Source organism: Anopheles merus, chromosome 2R, assembly GCF_017562075.2.
Source record: "Anopheles merus strain MAF chromosome 2R, AmerM5.1, whole genome shotgun sequence".
Taxonomy (NCBI): domain Eukaryota; kingdom Metazoa; phylum Arthropoda; class Insecta; order Diptera; family Culicidae; genus Anopheles; species Anopheles merus.
Window position 1 is genome coordinate 23,422,401 of NC_054082.1, and position 23,559 is coordinate 23,445,959.

At 46.1% G+C, this 23,559-nt stretch overlaps 1 protein-coding gene across 8 annotated transcripts in view; it reads left to right on the forward strand.

The window, feature by feature from the left end:
- LOC121603549 overlaps positions 1-23,559 on the forward strand; it is a 161,407-nt gene that overhangs the window by 120,113 nt on the left and 17,735 nt on the right. For all 8 annotated transcript variants that reach the window (XM_041932418.1, XM_041932422.1, XM_041932415.1 and 5 more), the window contains one exon: positions 23,272-23,491. In XM_041932418.1, the coding sequence (XP_041788352.1) occupies positions 23,272-23,491 (220 nt within the window). The remainder of the gene's footprint in view (positions 1-23,271; positions 23,492-23,559) is intronic.

Below are 23,559 nucleotides of genomic sequence, written 5' to 3' on the forward strand. Positions count from 1 at the left end.
CATTATTAACATAAAGTAGCGACAAAATAACAACTAAAAAGGTAGGCAAGGAAATGGTTACACTAAAAATTAAAGCTTATTTACGCATCCCGTTTACACATTATATCGTAAGGGTCAAACGCATGGCTCAGTTACTTAAAGCCTTGCTGTGAGTGAATCATTTAGATCTTTAAAGACAAAAGACTAAATCGATTAAATTGGGTATGTCAATCGAACGTTTTCTTTTAAGCTCTTTCCGAGAAGGTTCAGGAGCTACAACCGATAAAGCCCCAAATGGGACTTTCTGTTTATTTTCCTCCCTTCGAGAGAACAACCGAAAATCAACTAACAATGTTCGAAGTGTTCGAAAGCACCCTCTGAGGGCTAAAGTTCAACACAACTTTGTAATTTAATGTTAATAGTAGAGCAAATACTTCAACAAATACAGTCGTTTGATTAGATGTAAGCAGTCAAACACAAATATAGGGTTTTTTACAAATACTTTCAAGGCAGAGGCTCTCAGTCTCCAATGTTTTGTTCCAACCACTGTCTCGAGCAGAACGAATGCAACCCTGTACAAGAGGATACATGGTTCCGAATAAATAAATAATGTTTAAGGAAAAAATCCTATTGCAATAATACGAATCCCAACTTGGCTTGGATAAAAATAAGAAAGGCAAACGCACGCATTCCACCCACGAGCGGGCACACACACTCACACACAAATCCGGCAGAAGTCTGCAAGGGAAAAATAAAAGCAAATATTACCATTCGAAAGAAAAATTTATGATTTAAGTTTTCCCCGTAGCAGCGTATGCCATATTTCTTCATCTTTATCTTCAGTTTACAGTTCGCCCTGCCATGCAAAGAGGGAAAGATAGAAGATTAGGGAATAGTACGGATGCCGGGGACGATAATTTGTGCAGAGAGCATGAGGGAATGGAAAACATTCAACAATAATGTAGCGTCTTCGTTGCCCCGGCAGGCAGTGGCAGTAGGGCAGAATGCTAAAGAAAAACGAAAGCGAACAACAATTCATACCCAGGCAAAACAGAGAGGGAAAATCTTCGTTGGCATTTTTCTTTCTCCGAGCCATCCGCTCCCGTGCAACCTGTAGGGCCGGTTCGCCCCGTCCAACCGGGTGGCGTCCGGAATGGATCGGAAGCGCAATAATGCAAACATACAAGCATTCCATCCGGGGAAGGGCCCACGCGCCCTTACGAGCCTGTCACTCGTGTCCATTATTGAGAGTCTCTTCCGCGAACTGCCATGCAAGGCGAGGGGCGTCGGAGCCGTGAAGTATTTCGATTATTAAACAGCCACAAACAGCACCCCTCCTTTGGTCCCATCGCTGGACATCATTTTTGCCGTGGGTCCAGTGGGCAATTTCGGTTGCAGTTTGCCTACACAACACATCCCCAGCGTCTATCTATTTTCTCTTCACGTGCGTGCGTGAAACATGGCAAGACGCATTACATCAACACAGCCACACATTCTGCCGTGTCTCTGCTGCGCGCATTATCCATGCTCAGCACACCGAACACGTTCTCTCGCTTTCTACCCGCTCCCCTCCCCTCGGGGGCTCGGCTGGAATGGATAAGAAAACAGCCGAAGCGTGGAAACAATGGCGCAACAGGACGACTCTACCGCGGCCTTTCCTTTTCCTTCCGAACGACCCGGGGTATGGTGGAATGGTGCAATATTTGGGGTAAATTATTTGATTCCTTCGTGTTTGCCCGGTTTCCCTTTCCCCTGGCTGCCCCTTTCAGGGACCACCACCCTCCCATTCGGATTGGCTTTTTCCATTAAATTGCAAATTGATGGAAAAAAGTCGACCTCACCGGTCGTACGTTCGGTCGGTTTTCCCGCACAGTACGGGTGCGTTGTGTTCCAGCATCTCGGGCAGGTGTGTCTCGGAGGAAAAAAAGCCCTCTGCCTCTTACTGCCTTCTTTGGCCACCCACCTCTAGGGCTTTGGGCCGAGTCGAGCCAGTGGAAGCATAATAATGGGTGTCCATGTTTTCTTTACGCGCGCGCGCGCGGGCGCTGGGCCTGTCCTGCGCTGTGATTATTTCCCACCGGTCCAGTTTGTCCTGTCCATCCCCCCAAAAGCCTCAGGATGTTAATTTCCGGTCGAGTTCGGCCAGATTTGTTAGCTTCCTCTGGTGTTTTCTTTCTCCTTCCCTGCCTCGCATCATTGTTGCGTCTCGTACATTTCAACGCTTTGCTCCTTCGCGTCGCTGTTTACCTATCGCTGCTATGTAAGAAGATAGTACCCGTTTGCCCAAAGATGCGGTTCAAGGTCTTGCCTCATCGTAGACACACACACACACACACACACACACACACACACACACACACACACACACACACACACACACACACACACACACACACACACACACACACACACACACACACACACACACACACACACACACACAGCTTTCTATATACGCGTCCCCTGTTGTACGGTCAATCAGGTCAAAACGATCCATCTTGTTGCAGTAAATGCTTCGTTACTGGCCTCGAATCAGCCTTCCGTTCGTAGTTGTTTGTACACTGTCCACGAAGTCACCGTTTAATCAACTTACCCGTTGGTGGTCATTTCCTCACACCTCCTTCCACCGCACGCACGCGATGTACCGATGTTTGTTTGCTCTACCGATCTACGAGTAGCAGCACCACTTCCCTTAAACGAATCCAGTTAAAGCGCATCACATCTGGGGAACCAACGTTGAAGCTCCCCAATTATATGATGAATCTTGCTTCCCTTTTCTTGATAACATTCAAACAAACACACACACACACACACACAAGAGCTCACCCACTGCCCGGCAGGCATCTCGTCTGTGGTTGTTTTTTTCATGTTTGTGCAAACGCTTTCCGCTTGCAGCGAGAAAGGATGGGATGTATGTTTTTGTTTTCCGCACAAAGTTAATTCAAACTTTTACCCCATTTTGTGGTCCCCTTGGGGGAGCAAAGGGAGGTGTAATAATGTTCAGGAATCTCTATCGATGACTTCATCCTGGTTTCAAACCCGGGATGAACCATGAAACGAACTCGTGTAATCAAAAGATACCCGCAGGCAGACAGAAAAAGAGGCACAGTACATGGTACGCAATACCATGATGCGTTTGTAAAGCGTTCTCATGCAAACTGAAAGTAATTTTCTACACACAAAAGAACAGTGATTTGATGCGCAAATCAGCAAAAAAAGAAAATGTGTTCGAAAGCAAGATGTTATCTTTTAGCTTCCACTTTTCTCTCTCTCCCTCTCTCTTCGTCTGCGCTGCGCTGTAATCGAACGTTATTGATAACGCAATCCATCATTCGTTGAGCAAGAGCAACACTGTTTCGCTATTTTAAGGCGGAAAAGTTGGGTTTGCTTTATAAGGAGCGATACGTTTTTGTTGAATTTGTTTTTGCTTTTTTTTAAAGGGCGTTTAAAGCAAAAGTTTTAGTGGTTGAAGATGTACTGTGTTTTGATAAGGAAAACATTAATTTGTTCTATTTCGAAGAAGAAAAGTTTCTTTTTTTATCCAACCAAAGTTTAACTGAAATTTCACCCTCATGTCACATTTATAGCATTTTCCAGCAACGTAACGCCCAGACGTTACACTTGTGTTGTAAATAAGTTACAAAATTCTTTTTACCACTCTTGTTCGTTTGGTTGTGTTGTTGTTAGTTGGCTGCCTGGTTGAAAGTTGTTTTTGCTAATGGCAAGCGTTTGACAACTCAGGGAAAACTATTTCAATATTCAACTTTAGAAAACATGAACATCTGTGAATATTTTGCTACAGATTGCTTGTTTGGCGTTTCACTGTGCAGCAGTATGTCTTGACAAATATTGTACTCTTTTCACATTTTGTCAAATAAGATTCGTATTGTGTTTGTTCCGAACAATGACAAAATGATTGTTTCTTTATACAATATACATAAATATTGATCACACAAAACCAGGGATCTAAAACGAATTGAAACTCCCCAACACAAAAAACTCATTTTAAGAATTAAAACAATCTCTACATTGCACATTGAATGCAAAAGCGTGCTCCAAAAGCGTGTTACACTCATTTCAATGGGTGTAACAAAACACACTCTTCTTTTCTCCTGCAAGTCTTAAAATGGAAAACAAAATCGCTTTACGATTGCAAAAAACTTTACGACCACACACAGCATCGCATTTTGAACGTCACTTATTTGTTGATGCATGATGAAGCCGGTAATGCTCTCCAGCTACTAATTAATTCAAGCATTTTATTACAAATGCGAGGCGCTGTCATTACATAAAGCTACGTGCTTAAGGCCCGCACCAGCCATCGCTCTTATCTTCAAGTGTTGCTCTTAACAGTTTAATCTGCACCCGCATCCATCGAACATGCTGTATGTGTGCTCCCTCTTCAAGCACTCAATTTGTTGACAAACCAGGGAAAGGAAGTGAAACAAAAAAAAAACAACCACACCACAAAACACTTTGGTGCAAATTTAATGAGACAATTTAAGTACCCATTTGATATGGCTCGTATTCAATAGCGCGTCTTGCAAGGAGTCGAATCAAACTTTCCCTCCCCTGATTGTATCGTCTGCTGCCTAGTGAATAATAAAAAAGGCCCTTTTCCCAGCATTGGTGGATAACAACTTCCAAAACCAACCATTTACCACCCACTCGTTAAGCCACCCACGGGCTCATCAAAATCTATCAGAACCCCCTTTGTGGAATGAATTGAAGCACACTTAACTGACTTTGTTCCAATGCGGGTAGGGGAGTCTTAATTCAATTTATTGGAAAATAATTTCGGTCACACACGTACACATGTCACCCGACCAACAGCCACTTCCGGGGGCGCTTTAGCGATGAAAGGTGGAAGCGATAGCGTGGAACAAGCTTTCCCTTTAAATCCCCGTTTCTACTCAGTTCGCTTCCCCCCTCCCCCCCCCCCTTCGATCAACCGTTCCCAATGCCGTCACGGTTCGATCGTATGCATATTTTAGACGCATCCAAGCGACGAATCATTCAGTGGTTTTGGAATTTCGTATTCAAACCATGCCGTGTGCTCAAGGGATCTCTGGTATCTGGGTCATCCGGTAAGGAGGCACTGGATCCCTTCGATCGATGGCTTTCGTTCCCGAAACGCCAAACGAAACACCAGCCGGCTAGCGTCGTAAAGTTTCCCATGCTTTACAACCACACCCCGTCACACCGGCAGCGTAGCAGTAAATCTGGCCACAATCGACACAACCTTCGAAAAGGCTACGTTGCGAAGCCAGGCTCACAAAGAAAATACCACACCTAACCACCGTTCCCGAACCGTTCGCGTCAAGGGGTTTGAACCGCGGTTCAATTGCTGCTTCCCGCGCTTCCCTGCATGCAAACCAAATCGTCATCGCCAATGTCGTGCCTTGCGTGCACGTATTATTGACGACGAATCGAAACCGAAATCCGGTGACCGGTTTCGCAATGCTTCGAAGGTCCCGACCGATTTCTCGACTTCCCCTTCCCTTCGGGCCTTAAGCCACAAGCCGCAGCTCAACCGCATGCCTATGTGTGTGAGAGAGTGTTTCGGGGCTCACTAGTTCCCAAGACATGTCCATCGGTTGCACGGTGGTTGCGGACCATAAATCATGCACCACCCCAATGAGAAAGGTACGGGCAAAATGGGGAAGCATAAAACTATTTGCTGAATAATAGTAGGTTCAGTTCAACGGATCGGGCCGATTTCGAAGGCGGAATCATCGACGAATGTTAGCAGCTGTTGTTGTTACCAGCTTGGGAAGGACTTGCGATGTTGCCAGCGGGGGAATGGAACATTCTTCGGCAGCCCTACAGCGCGTGGTGGCCTTCAGCGCGACAGCGCCATCGATGGCTTTAATGATACTTCCGCGGTTAACTATGTGATTTATTGGATAAATTTATGACTCAAGGTGGAAAAGCGGACTGGAGATAGTCTGAAACGGAGGAGATTTTGGGGTATAAATTAACTCCCGGTGAGAACTGTGTCAGCTTAGCAAACAGGGCTATTATTACAGCCATGTAGTTAACAAACATTCTATTACACCCTGCTGCAAAACAGTGGCAGTTTACATGAAAATGATTTTGTGTTCGTTTTGTTGTTGTTGTTGTAATGGTGCTCTTTCCAAAAATCTCACAACCAAATCCCATCTGACCAAATCTGTTCGTTTTCGGCTTAATGAACACACCAACTTGCCCAAAAAACACGGCACATTCCTCGCACAACTCGCTTGCGGTCGAGAGGGTACTGGAAACTTTTCGGTTCCCTTTTCTTTCACGACAATTCAGGCTTTTGTCATGCTGATTTGCATGTAGACGAAGGTAATATCCCTGAACAGGAGGTGGTGAAAGGGTGATCCCCAGTGCATCACTTCGTCGTACGTCGGCAAAACTTTCCTCCGCACTTTGTGCACAACAGTTCATCAAACCTTAGGCCAGTTCTGAGGGACAACACACAAAGTGTCGTCGCTGGACAGCATGTCTGTGTTTCTCACCACCCGCCCCTGCTAAAGCGCCTCGGCAAACCGCATGGGGGATCAAACTCTACCAAATGGACGCACGCTTTCCTATGCTTCGGTAAGCGGTGTTGTCTAAAAATTGGTGACAAAAGTTTCATCATTTCCGTAACGCCGTGCCCGTACGATCTACCGTAGCAAAGCGGAACAGCGTACAGGCACAGTGAGATGAACCGGAGATGGTCCGGATTGATGACCCGGTTGGTTGTGGTTGTGGTGTGGCTAGAACGGGAAGACACCGGTACCGGGCGAAAGGCGCGGGAACTCATTCGAGCAAAAGTTTTGCTCATTTTATTGCCTCCGGGGAGCGACTGGTTCTTCATTCGGTTTGGTTGAAAGGCCGAGCCCCTGTGGTTCGGCTACCCCTTTGCTTCGCTGTGCCTGTATATCGTCGGTACAGGGAAACAGATGGACGGACGTTGTAAGGTAGTTTCAGTTATTCTGATTTCGACAGAGAGTTCGTCGCTTGCTGCCTCGTATTGGCACACTGTACGCTCGTTCTTTCGTATGACCGCCCGTATGGGATTAATTTTGTGTAGAAGATGGAACAAAAAAAACTCAGAGAGCAACAGACACTTACCCCATTTCTGTTTCAGCACACCATCGATCCGTTCCAGCAGCAAGTGTTAGTGTAAAAACAGTGAACAGTGCACAGGGAAAAGAGTTTGGAGAATAGAACGAAAAAACAAAACAGTAGCTGGAGGTCATCCACAAAATTGCATTCTTCAAGCGTACGGAATAGAACGGAATAGAAGGGAACAGACCCCTATCCATTCGCGGAAGGCAAGTGATGTGAAGGTGGGTCCCAGTGTCATAGTATAGAACGCAAGCTGCCCAAACCTCGCTCTCGGCTGGCTGTAAGTAGAACAGCAAGCTCGTACTGTTTCGCCACGGACGACATTTTTGCTTGGTGTTATATCTTACAGTGAGCCGGGACGGGGAAATTCAACGAAAATCGAGCAACTGGTCCGAGATGTACATCGTTCACAGTGAGACACGACAAACTGGAACACACACCGGAGAGGAAGTGGCTATATCTAGCAAGAGATACATTATTACAATTAACCATTATCACACTTTCCTTTGTGTGGTCGGACGGTGGAGCAGGTGATTTCGGGCGCGCTGAATTGGCTCAATTAAAGATAATTTGAGTGCACAAAAACTATTATGTGTGTGTGGTGAGAAATGTTAAAAAGAGTTGAAGGTTTAAATCAGTACCAAGGAAAGGATAAATTCAATGCTTGAACGTAGAGCTTTTGAATAATTAAAAGATATTGAATCTCTTAAGGGTGTAATTAATGGGGCTCTACAAAAGGCTCTAGACATATAAACCTCTTCGATACAGAGCTATTAATATTTTGTAGATCATTATGTTAAAATACGATTTGCATAGATCCTCCATTCTCCAATCGTCCTATCGTCTTTACATCACACACCTCAAATGACCTGCGTATCCTGTTCAGGCAGAATCTCGTTAAAGGGTAAATGTACCAATAAAGGTCCAATTTGTAGTGGTACGGATGTGTTGTAATGGATTTCAAGTGTCAGGAAAAACAATTTCTGATTATTTTAACACATTACACATTGGAATATGTATTATCTTTGCAATCCCAACCATTTTTACCATGAAACACATCAAATGTACAAAAAAATACATATTTTTGTGACTGCCTCGTTGTACTTACAATGGTGGTATGGTTCCTATAGTCGTCGTATTGTGTTCCTATAGTGGTGGTAAACAAAGATGCGTCAAAAAACAGTGTGTAATAACAATGGAACTTAATTTTGAAGCTATTCTCGTGTAAATAGCAAGTACTACTGCTATTTGATTGATTTTTTTTTCGTAAAAAATGTATGAATTTGATTGATGAAAATGAAATTGACTCAAGTACTGAATAACTACTTTAGACAATATTTTCATCAATCAAATTCATACATTTTTACGACCCCTGTCGTCAACCCACACCCAGAAGAGTTTGCTTGATTTGAAGTCGATTTTTTCGATCAGCCAGATAAGCGAATGTTGGCCTTTGTTTGGTAAATTACTTACAGAAAATCCATTTTTGTTGCTTATTTTTATGAAAACAGTGCGACATGTCAAAAATGTCGTCGAAAAAAAATCTAAAATTACCTGTTTTTATTGATTTTAGAACTAAGACCACTATAGGAACATGCCTGTTCGGTGTACCTATAAGGGCACTATCGTAAAAAAACACTCAAAAAAACGTAAATATGATCAAAAGGCAATAAATTTGAATAAAACAATATCATTTGATAACAATTATGATAAAAATACTAATAATTGCGTTGTTATGTGGTCTTTTCGAAAGTTAACAAAACTATGAGTATCGTTATGAAATCCTAAGGATTTTGGAAAAATGTTAATACCTTTCACAAAACAATGGATTTTTCGGTCACTAAGACGCGGAATGGCTCCATTTTACTTTTAAATCCTTTGTAAAAGGCCAGATAACATTTTACACTATCATAAATAACTTAACTACTGTTAATTTATCGTATTTATATATCGTATATCGCATTTTATTGCAAAACCACCACTATTGGTACTACCACCACTATAGGTACGTTTACCCTAAGTGAACTAATTAGTGCGTCAAATAAGAACCTAGATTAAAAGTTGTCCTCATTACACTAAATCAATGTAATCCTTTTATGCACATACATACTTCTCTGTTGTTTCCGATACTTGAAACTTGTTTAATATATTAATATTTTTAATCTAGAATATAAAACAAACAGCCATAAAACTTTACAACACTCCGTCTGTGAAGTTAACTCCGCTAATGACATGATCATAAATTGAAAACTTACTACCAAAACCGTACAGAACACTCGGGACACAACCATTTCTCCATTCTGCCACTGACCATTCATTTATCTACAGCCGTGTATTGTTCGTTTATCAAAACGTAACCTCAATAAACCCCCCCGGCCTAATAATTAAACGCCATGCTCAGTCTTATTCAATAGGCGTTGCCGAAACAATCACACGTACCAAGAACTGAATCGTGTTCATTCAACTGAATCGTTAACGCACATTTTCAGATCAAACGAAATCATTATAATGCCCTTGGACAGCATCACCCCAACGAAACACCCACACTGAAAAGGAGCCACACCACAGGGCACACCAGCAACAAAAAGGCGATACAACCCCCCCCCCATTTGGACATAATAGTGCTCACTAGCACATAAAACAATTCGCTGAAAAACTGATTTAATTTACCCCGATCTTTACTCCGCTTCAGATATTGCCATCGCACACACACACACTCCCCTTTGAAATGATGGCGTGGTGGTCATTAATTTTGCCGCCTTAAATATCACTCATTACAGGGACTTACTGAAACCACCCGCACACCACGCCTCTTTGCAGACGATTTCGCATTCGTTCGCTTTTGTCGTTCGCAGGCTGGTGAGCTGTTGCTCGTTCAGTTCAGCCATTTTCCCAACTCCCATGCCCTCGTAGGGCCGGCCCCCCTTTTTCCACCTCCCCATTCGGGAATGTCCACAATGACACATCGCCATCAACGCTACCACCAGGCCAGGCCAACAAAAGCGGCACCACTCCACTCTTGGGGCAAGTTGGCGATAGTCACTCCGGCTTTTGTGCGCTGTGCGTGTGGCCTTTTTTTTAGTGTGCATTTGATCGTTTCTCCGCTTCCGCTTTCTGCGTTCCGCAATGTTTACGGAGAAGTTCAGGGGCGGGGAGAGTGCGTGTTTTTTATTGGCCAGGACTGTGCCGAGGTCAGGCTCGTAAATATGCCGCACCAATCTGTCATCATTTATTGCGCACACAGCGGCACACCCAAGCAAGGACCCGTCCCTCGACCAGCTCGTAATGAAGGATAACACCAGCCAAAAGCCGCTTATTTTCGCCAATTAAAAATCATCCCCCCCACCCGCTCACGCTGCCTGCTGTTGGGCACCGTCGCCACATTGCCGACCACACAGACGGGCCGGAGAGACGCTTGCAAAGAGGGAGTTTTGTATGTGTGTGTGTGTGCCAACAAAAGTGCAACAAACGAACGTGACCGTAATAATAAGTGCGATTTCAAAAGATTTTCCCATCGATGGCTTTCCCATCCCTTTTCCCCCTCATCTGTTGTTTTTATCTGCTGTTTGGCTCCACCAGTGCACGGAGCAAACGGCATGAGTACGGGGAAAAGGATTCCCCTGGGAGGAGAGCCGAAGCAAAAAAGCACCGAGAGTGACCGGTCGCGAGCGACGACGAGTGGGACGAGCGGCAAGGACCGACCGGCTCAACTAACGACCGGATGTTTTGGGCAAATAGAATTAAATCCCCGTCCTTTATTTACTTTCCAAATTGAGCTTCTTCCGAGCCGGACCGTGGGCTTCGCTTGTGGACACTTTGTCCTTTGTCCCCTCGGCTCCGCTCATACACTCAAGACCTTCTCATCGCGCGCCGGCCAAGGAAAGGGTGTATGAAGGTGGTATTAGTGATAATAAACTTTTCACTTCAACTGGGGGCTGGCCTTGCCACAGCCCCGGTCCTCAGCCTCACTCGGCAAGCTGAAGCAACCGACAATTTAGCCAGCAGCATGCTCACCAGTTAGGCAATGCTCTGGCCGCCCTTTTAAGACTGGTCATTCGTTGTTCTTCGCAGGGCGGCAGGAAATTAAGCCGAACGAAGGAACGCTGCCGAAACAGCGTCTCGTACACCCAAACACACCCACACACACTTACACCCACATCGCCTAGAGTGCTTTGCATGCGCTCGCCCACAGCCAAACAGAAGCCCGGGATGACAACCGGTAAGGGTGACGCTTTCGTAATTAGTGAAATTGCTTCCAGTCCCCGAGCTTCGCTCCAACCGTTTGCTCCCACCCACCCACAAGCTGCTCCGGGTAATTGGTTGTTCGTTAAGTAACTACCGAGCTTCGTTGCGACCAATCTCCCCCCCCCCCCCCCCGGGGGTAGGTGGGAGACCGGGGAAGCATCGAATCGAAAGCTCGGGCGCCGGAAGCGTCGATCGATCGTTCGAGTATCGTAAAATTGAACACAAACCCGCATGGAGCATTTCACCGCCAAACCGGCCCAGTCACCAGATGGTTCCAGTTGGCGGTGTTGTACCAGCACTATTTGCACGACCGTCTGCTTAAGCGAGCCAAACACTTACGCGATGTTTGCGAAGCTTGTCCGCTGTGGCGCTGGTGAGGATCACGTTTCTCTATCATTCCTTTGCGTTGTGATCAGAGCTGGTATGGTGATGGTAGTATCAGGGAAAAAAGCACTCTCGCAAACACAGCAGCTTCTTTACGAGAGCCCTTCCAAACCGGTGTCAAGCTGCGTTGGCAAACAAATTGATACTTATTTTCAACATTGTAAGTTTTCGTGATGTTGGGGAACCCTAAAGTTAAAAAAAAAACTCTTCGAAAAAAACGATGCAAACTCTCTGGCAATACACGAAACCAGCAAATGCAAGCCTCATTCCCTAATAATGATATCCTCATCGAGAAAGATATCCCTACCTTGATGTGTTTATTAAAATCACTACAAATAGAAAACACTACAAAAAGAAACTACTTCAGATTATCAGCGCAACATTTGATGCCGGAAACACACAAACAAACTGTTGATTATGCTGCAACACGCTGGCTCATGTCATGCCACCGTTTAGCTTGCTGTGTATGCCCCATGCCAGCAACGAAGGTTGCTCACCCTTAACACAAAGCCGATTACCACTCGGTAAATGCACTCAAAATGCGGTAAAATATGCTTCATAATTGCTTAGCTGCAATGGCGCACCTTCCATTACAGCTCCCGCTACGTCGGAGCACAGTGATTGACCGCTGCACCGGAGCATGGTAACAAACACGCGTCCGCCAGAGCATGTGTTTAGCGAATGTGAAAAGTCAAAATCTTTCCACAACCAACACACACAAGGAGGGAGTTCCCTTACGCCTAGAAAGTATTGCCCGCAATCATGCAAGATCCGGAAATGGGTTTGCTTGCTGCTGCTGCTGCTGCTGCTACTTCCGCAACTTGCGCTATAAAGCTGTTACAAAATTGTGCCAATTGCGCACGAAATCACAGCCACAATTTTGATCTTTCTGTCGGGCTAGTAAAAAAAACCGAGACTACCAAAGTACAGCAAGTCAATTTTAATAGTCGACACCGCGACACCGCGAAGCTTATCACTAATCCCTGCGATTGCTTGCCGGCTGCCGGTTGCGCGATGGCGCCATTTTAAATAAACCGGAAAGGGACAAGGAGGGACAGAAAGTGGAGAGGGTTTTTTCTCTTTTTGGCAGCCACACGTTTCCTGCACCTGCTAATCAAAATTTCCCATCGTTCGCGGTGTTCGTTAATCTGATCGCGTACGGTTTATGGGGCGCTTTTCCGATGGATTTGCTCTCCCCGTTTCAGGGGCTTAAGGTGCGGGCTTCGTTGCTTGCTATCTTGCCACCATGCTCGTAATGCTCGTGTACATAGCTTGTAGCACCATGGCAACAGGTAGTGGGGGGAAGGGGGGGGGAGAAAGTACGGTTTGAAATTACTAACCCGCGTCAAACGAAACTGTTACAGTGCAGCGCTATAAATCGCTCAACACGTGCTGTGTAAACCTGTTGTGAGGATTGGATATTTATTATACGTTGTACGTTCGCGTAATAAAGCTTCCATTTCTTGGGGCAAAAATTGCATTAAATCAAACAAACGTGGTGCATTTCTGGGGCGCGTAGGGAGCAGGAGTTTTGGATAACATGCAACGCCGCCCCATTCTTTGTTGATTGCAGGAGCATCGGATCCCACTGAGACAACGCTCGCCAAAAAGGAAGCCTGGTGGTGCGAGGTGGTCGTGAGTAAATTCCATTACCATCACCATTCTCATCATCATCATTCTCGTCGTCGTCGTCGTCGTCGTCGTCGTCGGTGTTGTCGTGCGTGGTGGAGCTACAATCTCGCCCACCGAGCGCTAAACTAACAACCACGCACCACCAACCAAGCGACAGATCGTTCCCTGATTACTGATACAGCGCCAAACAGTGGTGTTGGTGAAAAATGGTATATACCGTGGGTGGTGGCTACGGCTCGGAATATGAAAACCACACACTGCACAGCGTGGCGTCTTCGGGCACCTTACGTTGGTGTCACGTTGCTTGTGGTCCGGTTTTCTTGCCGCCCTTGCCTGCTAGAGCACTGGCTGAAATCTCGTTCTCCAATCCACCGTGCCACCGCGTGTTCACACGCCGGTTAGCACAGCGTTATAATTAATTCTCACCGTTGGATTATACATATCTTTGCTATTAAACTTTATTTGCCTACCGGTTGGCGAATCGCAGGGTTTTGGAAGCGAGCGAGCAATGGGAAGATACAGCAACGGAGCAGCACATCGCTCTTCCGGAACCGGGATCTTGCTATCACCGAGCGTGGCAACGTTTTCTCCACCCCTAGCCTTGACGCGAGCCACACAAACGGCATAACAATTTGTGTATCTGCGTGTGTGTGTGTGTGTGTGAGTGTGTGTGTGTGTTTCTAGAAAGGTAAATGAGAACGAATAATCATCCTTTGCCTTCGGCTGGTGCTGGTTTCCTCATGCTCCGCGCGCCGGCTGAAAGGATTACTATTTGCTGTTTCGCGTATTTAACGCGATCGCGTTTGAAAATGTGTGCGCGTTGATTACACCGAAGCGGCAAACGAGCAAAGCATACATATTTTGATGAAAAATTCACCAGAACCCAGTTGTGTACTTTCGTAGTGTGGGCTAAACTTTTTCGCCGCGTTTGCTGAAGCGCTCGAGTTAATTAGGAGCAATGCGTGCATGGGGCAGATTTCGTTTGATGAAATTTGACCTCCCCAGCCAAGATTTTACCGCATGTAGCATAATTTAATCAAACGAAGCGCTCTTGGTGATCGAGATGCTTGCCGTACGCTTTTCGATGAGTTTGAGGCATTAGGTATCTTCGTTTGGGTGGGCATTTTTCTTTCTCGCTGATTAATGATGCCTTCTCTGGTCGTGGTAGGCATCAGCACGTGATAAATCATAAATTAATTTCAGTATCGTTAGCGTGCTTTGTATCAACATTCATTTTAATTTACTATTTAAAGGGTTGTACGATATTGAATTGAGTTGATTTTAGCTTAAAATGTGTCCTATACCTTATCCTCTTTAGTCTTATATTACTTCTTCCTTATTGCGCGACGAACATGCTTTTTTCGTATTTTTTACACTATGCTCTTCTTCACTTTGCGCATGATTGTGCAGGTAAAAATAAATACCGGAACTTTACCCATTTAACCCCATTTCCGGCAGGGTCGTGTCCGTGTCTTTACCATTCTCCTTCACTGCCCATTTCACTTCAGCGTTAAGGTGTGCCGGTTTGCAAACGGAGAGAAGGGGATGGTCTTTTAGCTACCTTTTCCTAAAGCCTTCCCCTGCTAGGGCGGACGGGCAAGCACCATACACGGAGCACACGAAACGCGCCAGCAAACGGCCGCAATCAACCGCAATTTCCCAGCCGCTTGTTTAAATTTGATATGTAAATTTATCCTGGCCGAAGAAAGCGCAACCACCACCAAGACCTGCCGGCCACGGGTGGCGGGTAGTCCTGAACCAGTGTGTTTCCGTTCAAACACACACACACACACTCACACTCACACACATAAATGGCTGGCAGCGAAAAACGATAAATGGAAAAGCAACTTATCGAGCAAATACCGCAGGCCGGGCAGCCGGACGGCCCGGCACGGAAGTCGGCGGAAATCTTCACTTTACAGCCTGCTTACTGTACCGTTTCGTACAGCGAAAGACATTTAGCCGTGGTACATTAGGCCGCTTCCTATTATAACCCCCGGCCGCCTACCATCCTTTGTTGTGAGATTGTGTTGTGTAATCTGGCCGTAAAATGGTTTGATTTTTTGTTGTTTTTTGTTGTTTTGTTTCTACATTTTATAACTACATTACAATGTTGTTCTGAGTGGATCTTTTTAAACCTGCGCCCTCCCTTTGTTTGTCCGAATAGATAATTGGATTGGAAACAGAACATGTTCCAGCACAACAACAAAAAATCCAGCTAAAACACAACCCAAAGCCCTCGTTTACCTATTTTGCAATATTAATCTCACCACATCCATATGCTGACCAGAGGGGTAAAAAGTTCGAAAGGGAAAGAGAGAGAGAGATAGAAAGAAAACCATTAACCTTTTGGTTAACAATTTTTCCACTCGCTGTTCTGCGAGCTGCAACCGAAAAGTATCCCCGTACATGCAAATAAAGCTAGGTCCACGGTAAACAAGCCCTTAATCAGGTGACGACGGTGCGAGTGTTGCAGGTTCCTTCTTGTGGTAGGATTAGTGCGGAATTAAATATTGTCACTCGCAGCTAGGGCAAGAAATGGGTGGAAAGAAAAAATGGCAAATTAACTAATACTAACAGCAGAAATGGCAAAAACCAAAAAAAACCAGGTGACCTTTCTGTTCGAGGTCTCAGTGCAGCACAGGAAATGGGGGGATTATTGTTTACCTGGCAGCAATGTTAGCATCCTTCACTGTGCGCTTAATGATAAAGCTAACTCTGGCGGTTGGCAACAAGGATGTGTCGTTATTGTTTTTAACCCCCTTGCCTTTTTGCCTACCGCTCGCCTCAAAATGCCCAAGATGAGTTTTAATCATGCAGACACCTATTAAAACTCTGCCTAGCTGAGGATGCCTTTTTAATTACTAACTTTAATTGCGAAGTGATGTTAACGTTTCCTTCTCCGTTTTGATGAAAGGCTCAAAGAGTGCGCGCTATTAAAGAGAGCTTTTGCCGGACTGCGCCACTCTTTCTGAGAGGTAGACTTTTAATTCCTTGATGACACATAATTGTCGATAGTAATGGTTGAAAAAAAAAACATGGGTCGCAATTATTAAGTGAACCTTCAGGCGCCTTTTCTCGCTTCCAAATTGCAACTCTGTAATGACTAATTCGTAACAAAGTTTAAAATGTACCTAAATCCAAATCGCAAATCACTGCCAAACCAACAGCACCAACCGGCAGCTGTACGTTTGAAGCGAAACGATCCGTTTTCACACACAAAAAAAAACAAGCGAAAGAACCACCCGGAAACAATAGTTTCGCAACTTTATGAAGCTCCATTTGTAATTCTCACGCAAACGAAAGATACCGTACAAGCCTACACAGGGAGCTGGGGCTACGTTGGTCCATCTGCTCTCACCCAAGCTGGGTGGGTCGTACGACTTGGGCCGTGCGAAACAGCCCGTGGCACCGTACGGTGGCTTACGCGGGCAGGTCATGATACACATAAATTTATGCACTTTACGATCGCTACGGCTGGTTCGCTGGCGCGTGTTGGGCACCGGGAAGAGATTAAGCATGTTTTGCTGCCGGCGATGTTTATGCTGCTGCTTGAAGACGGGGTATGCTCCCCCGTGTGCGTGTATTGAGCATGCTTTCGCACCGATTCACCCTTTTGGGACCCATCTGCAAAGGAGGGGGGGGACGGTTGTTTTACTCGTAAAGACGCTTAAAATCTAAGGCTATGTGTAATTTTCCCACAACTAACCGGAGTTCACTGTAGGCTGGATGCTCCGCGTCGGTCAGTTGAGGGCACAGAAATTCATCGTGGATTACGTTACTCGTTAACTTTCCTGAAATAAAAAGCTAAATATTATATTCGGACTCTTTCGCTGCGAATCAGTTCGCCTGTTCGATCAAGCCTTATGCTGGGCTTGCGTGTAGGCAAGAAAGCACCAAAATCCTCCTAATTGAAATCACCCATGAGACCGACTAATTCGTAAGCCTTTCGCTACTAATTCGTTTATCTGCCGAGATGCCGAGTCGAGTCCCGAGACCCGTTCACACAAACGTTCCCATGCGGCAGGCTAGCTCCGGGTGGACGCATAAATCCCACCGCTGCTAACCAATGTACATGCCAGCGTTACGCGAAAGCTCATGACAAGGCCGTCATTATAGAAAAATCAATTTGCCCGGCTTTATTATATAAAGGATACACGATGTATGGCCCATCGCTCCGGGACCATATGCTGCCGTAACTGTGTTATTCTTCGCTAACGAAATTACGTCTACGGGCATGAAAACTCGATCAATCCGCCTTTCCTGCTGGTGCTTGCGTCCGTGATTCCGAGAATCAGACCACTTGGTACACCCGGTAAAGGTAAAGGCCTCCTGTCGTCACTATATTGCCACACTTAGGCAGCACTGTAGCACTGTCCGATGGGCCGCGATGGGGATGGCCGCGGGGACATACCGCCAAAAACAATACGCCGGCCCATCAATCATCCATTCGTCAATTTTCATTACGCCCCAAACTCGATCATTTTCCGCAGTTCGCAATCGTTCATCCATTTCTGCTCCATTATGCTCGGGCCGTTCGGATGCACCACGACTTCATTCATTCACACCGATTGGGCAAATGTGAGGGGTACGGGGGCAGGGAAAGGGATAGACATTGATGAAGTGGGTGGGTGAGGCGAGAAAAAAGCCATCCGTAACAAGCTCGCCGTACACGCGGGATAAGGGTATGGCAGTTTTGTCCTTCCATCCATCTGTTCCCTAGCCCGTGTCTCGTCCTCCTTCCCTCTTCTGAGTGGCCCCATTTTCTTCTCGCCTTATCCAATTTGTGTCCTTTCCTTTTTTTATGGAAAGGAAGCTCCGCTCCGCTACTATGCGCGTTAATAATTGATGAGTTAATTACTGGGAACGACCGAGCCGGGGCTTGGCAACTTTTCCCAACCATTCCGACCGCTGTGTGTGTGTTAGTATGTGTGTGTGTGTGCGTAGAAGGTTTCGTACGGTAGCATTCCTAGGAAAAAGGTCCTGTCCCGTGTTAGTTCCGTTCGTTCTAGTCCATTTCGGGTGCGCCTAAACCTCGTCGTCCTTTCCAGTGATCAATGATATTTTTCCAGCGAAAGCTTCGCTGGGGATAAAATAACTGGTGTTGGCGAAAAGGAATGCACGCTGTACCGTTTTACCAACCGGTACGGATATCCTGCCTGTCGCAAGTACGGGATAAGTTTACGGCTTCTGCCCTTTTCTTTCGCCGCTTCCCTCTTTCGTCCACAGACCTGGACAAGGGTCGACACTCTTAACACGCACCCGAACAAAAGCTCTAAGAACACGCACTCGAACACACACACGCATCCGGTACGGCTACATTAACAATACACACAACGTTGTGCCAAACGCGACCAGGAAACTGCATGGCCGAGACAGAGACGGGGCTTGCTCTAGGAAAAAATGGGAAACATTTCTACGGTGATTCGTTACAACACGTGAAACAAATACAGCGTGCTCTTGAAGCATTTGCGCTTTCTCCATCTCCTTCACCATGGCTTGCTTATCGACCGGTTTTCCCATTACATAATGGTCATTATCTTTGTTTAGTTTGCTTTGTGTCCTCTCGACAATCCGGTTGGATGTATCGGTGAATTAGGTAAAAATCAATAACAACTGCCCCCGCGGCGGTTGGAGTGGTGGCCGTTTTGTCGAGTTGATAGCTAAGAAGCTACTCGAGAGCGAGAAGTTTACCTTTGCACCACTCGGTGGATGTTTGCATTTCCTTTTATCTGTTCTGGAAATTTCTCGGTTCCACGGACAGGCTTAGAAAGACACAGAACAATATTGAATTATGTTATCAAAATAAAACAAGACAATGGTTTCAAAAACCCAATGTACCTAAATGGAGGTGTGAAAAATCATATCTACCAAACAAGTCCCCACAAATAATTCCTATCAATAATAACTAGATTGCTGAACTTAAAGCATCTCTTCAATTTTGTTTTTTGCTCAAAATTGTAGTGAATCCGACTGAAGCTTATAAGCAACACATTTGTTGAACAGTGGTTTCATAGTACAATCGTCAATTAAAGTGACTTTACAACATGCCCGTCATGGGCTCAAACTTCAAAAGGATCGTCCCCCACAGCAAAGAATGACTATCCCGCTCCGTGGTATTCAATAATTCTCGAAAGTCCGCATAAGTCAATATGACCAACGCCAATAAGAAGAAAAAGCATCTGTTAAACAACCTATCATCAAACACCTAAAAAACTTCCACCTTAACCACCCAACAGCATCTCGAATGATACGACAAAATAAAAATTTACTGCAGGTCAACAACATTCGCGCTTAACGCTTCTCACCAGTGTGTCCACCACATTCATCCATGCTAAAGCCGAGCCAGCCCGAGACTAGTGTATTATTTTGGACTTTGTCGTGGGATCATCATTTCGGAACCAAGCTCCCAACCACCCCTCAAAGTGCTAAAAACAAACACTACACTTCAACCGAAAGACCGTCAACCAAGAGACGGTCCATAAACGAGGTCCATCTTGTCCATCAACGTTCCACCAGCCTCTACCATCGACAGCGCAAGACGCTTTCTGCTGCCAAGAGGGTGAGCGAACGATCCCCATCCCCAGTAACAGTCAGGCCGGGTGTGGAGGTTGGAAAATTTACTTTACCGGATTATGAAACGAGCCACTCGAGGTCGTCGTGCAGACGGAACGCTTTGCGACGAATGTCCCCTGAGTTGTTTTTCTCTCTTTTTTTCTTCTTCTATGTAGGGTGGTGACATTTGCTGTTCTTTATACGATATGAACGTAAATGGTTACACACACACACACACACACACACACACACATATATATATATATATATACGCGAAAGAATACTTCAAGCATGTCCTTTATCCCCTTAGCGTCATGCAAGTTTTGGTCGTGCGGCAGGGATTACCTTCGGCCCATTTGAAGGGTTTTCTTTTTACAGTTCCATCACTACCCCTACCACTACCCGGGAAAGGTATCAGAAGTGCAAAAAGCATGCGATCGTGATCATCATCATCATCATCATCATCTTTCAGTGATTGTTGTTTGCCTTTCGCTTCGGTTCGTTAGTGCTCCGGAAACCCAGAACGGTGACGACTGTTGAAAAACATACTTAACCAAACGATGATAGCCTTAACGCTAATGCTTTTTGCTGGTTTGCTTTTGGAGAGTTTCGCTCCCCACCCCGTGCCGGCAAAGGCGCACTCGGGTACTTTCATAAGGGGGGGGGGGGGGAGTACGATTTTTGGGATGCCAATTACTGCCATTTATTTCTCAACACCATACGCGAACGCTTTTGCCTGCGCACTTGAGCCGGTGAAATCGGTGACACCGTCAACAACACGAGACGTTTTACATTTTATTTCAGCCAACCGTTCAGTTAAAAGCCAAATTACCCACACCTTCCCCCATCGTTGATAGGACATGAAGCGCGTGTAGGGTGTAAACTGTGTGCCCGACGCCGGGGGCTGCGCATCGAGTTGAGAAACATTTACCCACCCAGAACGGTTCCACCACCGCTCGAGATGCTTTGCGTTGTGATAGTAAAATAATTAACACTCTCTCCACACTGCCAAACGCTCCGCTGCTCCGTACTACACCTCTCCGTCTTTAAATAATAAACGTTGCCCATACATACTGGTAGCGTTTGGGGAGTTGCTTGTGTGCTTTTTTTTCGTTCACAATCTCACAAAGGAGATATAATCAGTTCGATGACAGTCTCTTAACGAAGGTTAGCAACCCGGTAATCGTGACGAGGGTTTCATTAGCTTTTCCAAAACGGGGGTTGAAACGGTACATGCACTGGGCTTAATGACACTTTGCCCACCCTTCGTCCGGCGGGTTCGTGACAGGAAAGTTAAGCAACCTACATTGGATTCCAAACTCTCAGAGCGTTGGACGAAGGTTTAGGCTTTACATGCTTGTGCCTGAGTGTGATACTGTTGCAAGCACGCTTTAATTCTACGCGCAAACGCCACCAAGCACCATGCGCCTCCATCGGTAAACGTCTTTATCGAATAGTTCAATGGTTGCTCAAAATGTTGCTCATTCACCAATGGTATAAAGACATATTGGAAAACGTGTTGCTTTATTTTATTCTTTAATGATTTTTAAAACAATTAAATCATCCAACAAATTACCGTAATTGTGGCACGATTGAAGGCAATTTGTATCTTTTTTTAAAACGATTCCCAACCCAAGACCAAGCTACATTCAGCCTATTCTACAGTCTAGTAATGTTCCGGCTAATACTGGATGATATAAAGCCACCGGCCACCCTAAGACACGCTCACGTGACGCGGCAATGAGCCTCCTTCGCCCACCAGCCACCATGCGCCTCCACCGAAAATCGTATCGCGTCTACTTACCAGTCTACGCATTTTTGCCCCACTTGCAGCAGCCAAATCCATGCCCCTAATAAAACGGCAGTCAATCTTTCTGCTCGCTCAATCTAGCCTTCGGTGCCCCATCCAGGTTATTGAATTTTTCCATCACTCTTCTTGCCAAAACGGAGGGCCAAACCGTCGGGTACGGGCGTCGAATTATGCTAAGCTTTCACTAGATTTTCATTTCACGTTCAAATTTCCTGCTCCTTTCACTCTGATGCCGCATAACAACAGAGAAATCCCGATACCATCCATACCCAACACAGGATGCCCACTTGTTTCCGCGGGAAACAATTTCCGAAAGGCCCATTTTACAACAACGAGCCTCCCAGGAACAAAAAAAAAACAAGATTGATGATGGGTTCCGGCCGCTAAAATGCCAACCCGCTAATTCGCTGTTTGCCCAGTTCGTGCGAGATCCTTCGCTCGTGTAAGCAAAGCATTCTATCCCTGCAAACTCTACCACACACACACACGCACGCACGCTCGCTCGATGTGTTCCGTGAGTAATCGCGGTGGAAATTATTCGCGCATGAAAATGCGCTATTTGGCAGACGCGACGCCGTCCCGTTCGCCGTTTATTAGATTACACTTCACCGACTGTTCAGACTGGGCAGACAGTGGCGAGTAACGAACGCATATTCAGAGGGATGAGGGGATGAACAAAAAAGGGATTTCTCGTTCCGCTGACCAAGCTGCTGTCAGGGCTGTGATCGGTAACCAGCCTGCCCTAGAAGGGCGCGTGCGAGCAATGCAACCGGCGGCCGAATAAACATTTCCCCAATCTGCCTTAACACTTGTCACGGGGACGTCCCTTAACGTGGGATCGGTACCGTGGGATCACCCTTCCCGCATGCCCGCGGCACCATCCACACCCATCCCAACGTCGTTGGGCGCAAACTTTAATTGGGACGGTAATTTTATACAATCACTTGCCATAAATTTTCCACCCAATCCCGTGTCCGGCGTCGGTGTGCGGTTGGTGGCCCCTTTTTCGGCAAATTCCCACGAGCGCGTTCGTGGACGACGCGTGAAACCGTGCCTATTTTTGCTTGCAGACCCAGCCAAACGACCCCTTTCAAAGTCCGACGCACGACGAGAGTTGCTTTATGATGAATTAACATGCAAAATGGGTCCCTCCTACTCCCTCCTCCCTGTGTGTATGTATGTTTTTGCAACAGAAACATTGTTGCTTCACCAAACCGGTACGACCGCCGTGCCAGTCAGGCTGAGCTTACAATTACTCTTTCCCGAAAGGGTGACGTAAATGGTGTACAGTACTGCTTGTGCTGACCGTGGGCACTAAAATATGATGCCATTTCCATTACTAATAGGCTCCACCTGCGCCGGTAAGCTCTCTCATAACCTGTGACCGCTAATCGACCCACGACACGCAACCGCACACGTACATTGCACACGACCATTGCAAATCCCACTCGGTAGCAAGATACAGCAAGAACGCACAAGAACAAGAAACCAAATAAGCAAGCAACGAACTGAAATTGTCTTTTTTTTTTCGTTAAATCTACTCTTCGGTTTCTCTCCCACAGATGAGTTCTGTGAAGACTACCCGCACAATCTTATCCCGACGCCGGGCTACTGGATCGAATGTTCCCGGCAGAAGATCGCCTTCCCGAACCAGCACACGATCTGGGACGACAGCGAGTCGGAGCACGAGGAGGCGGCCCGTGGCATCACCGTCGAGCCGCAGCTAGAGCGCAACTGTAGCGATCTGTACGAGGACGACGAAGACTCGGACAATGTGCCAAGGTGAGCGGCATGCAATGCCAGTCCACTTGGAAAGCGCAAAATCCTTTTGCATGCTGACCAGCGGTTCA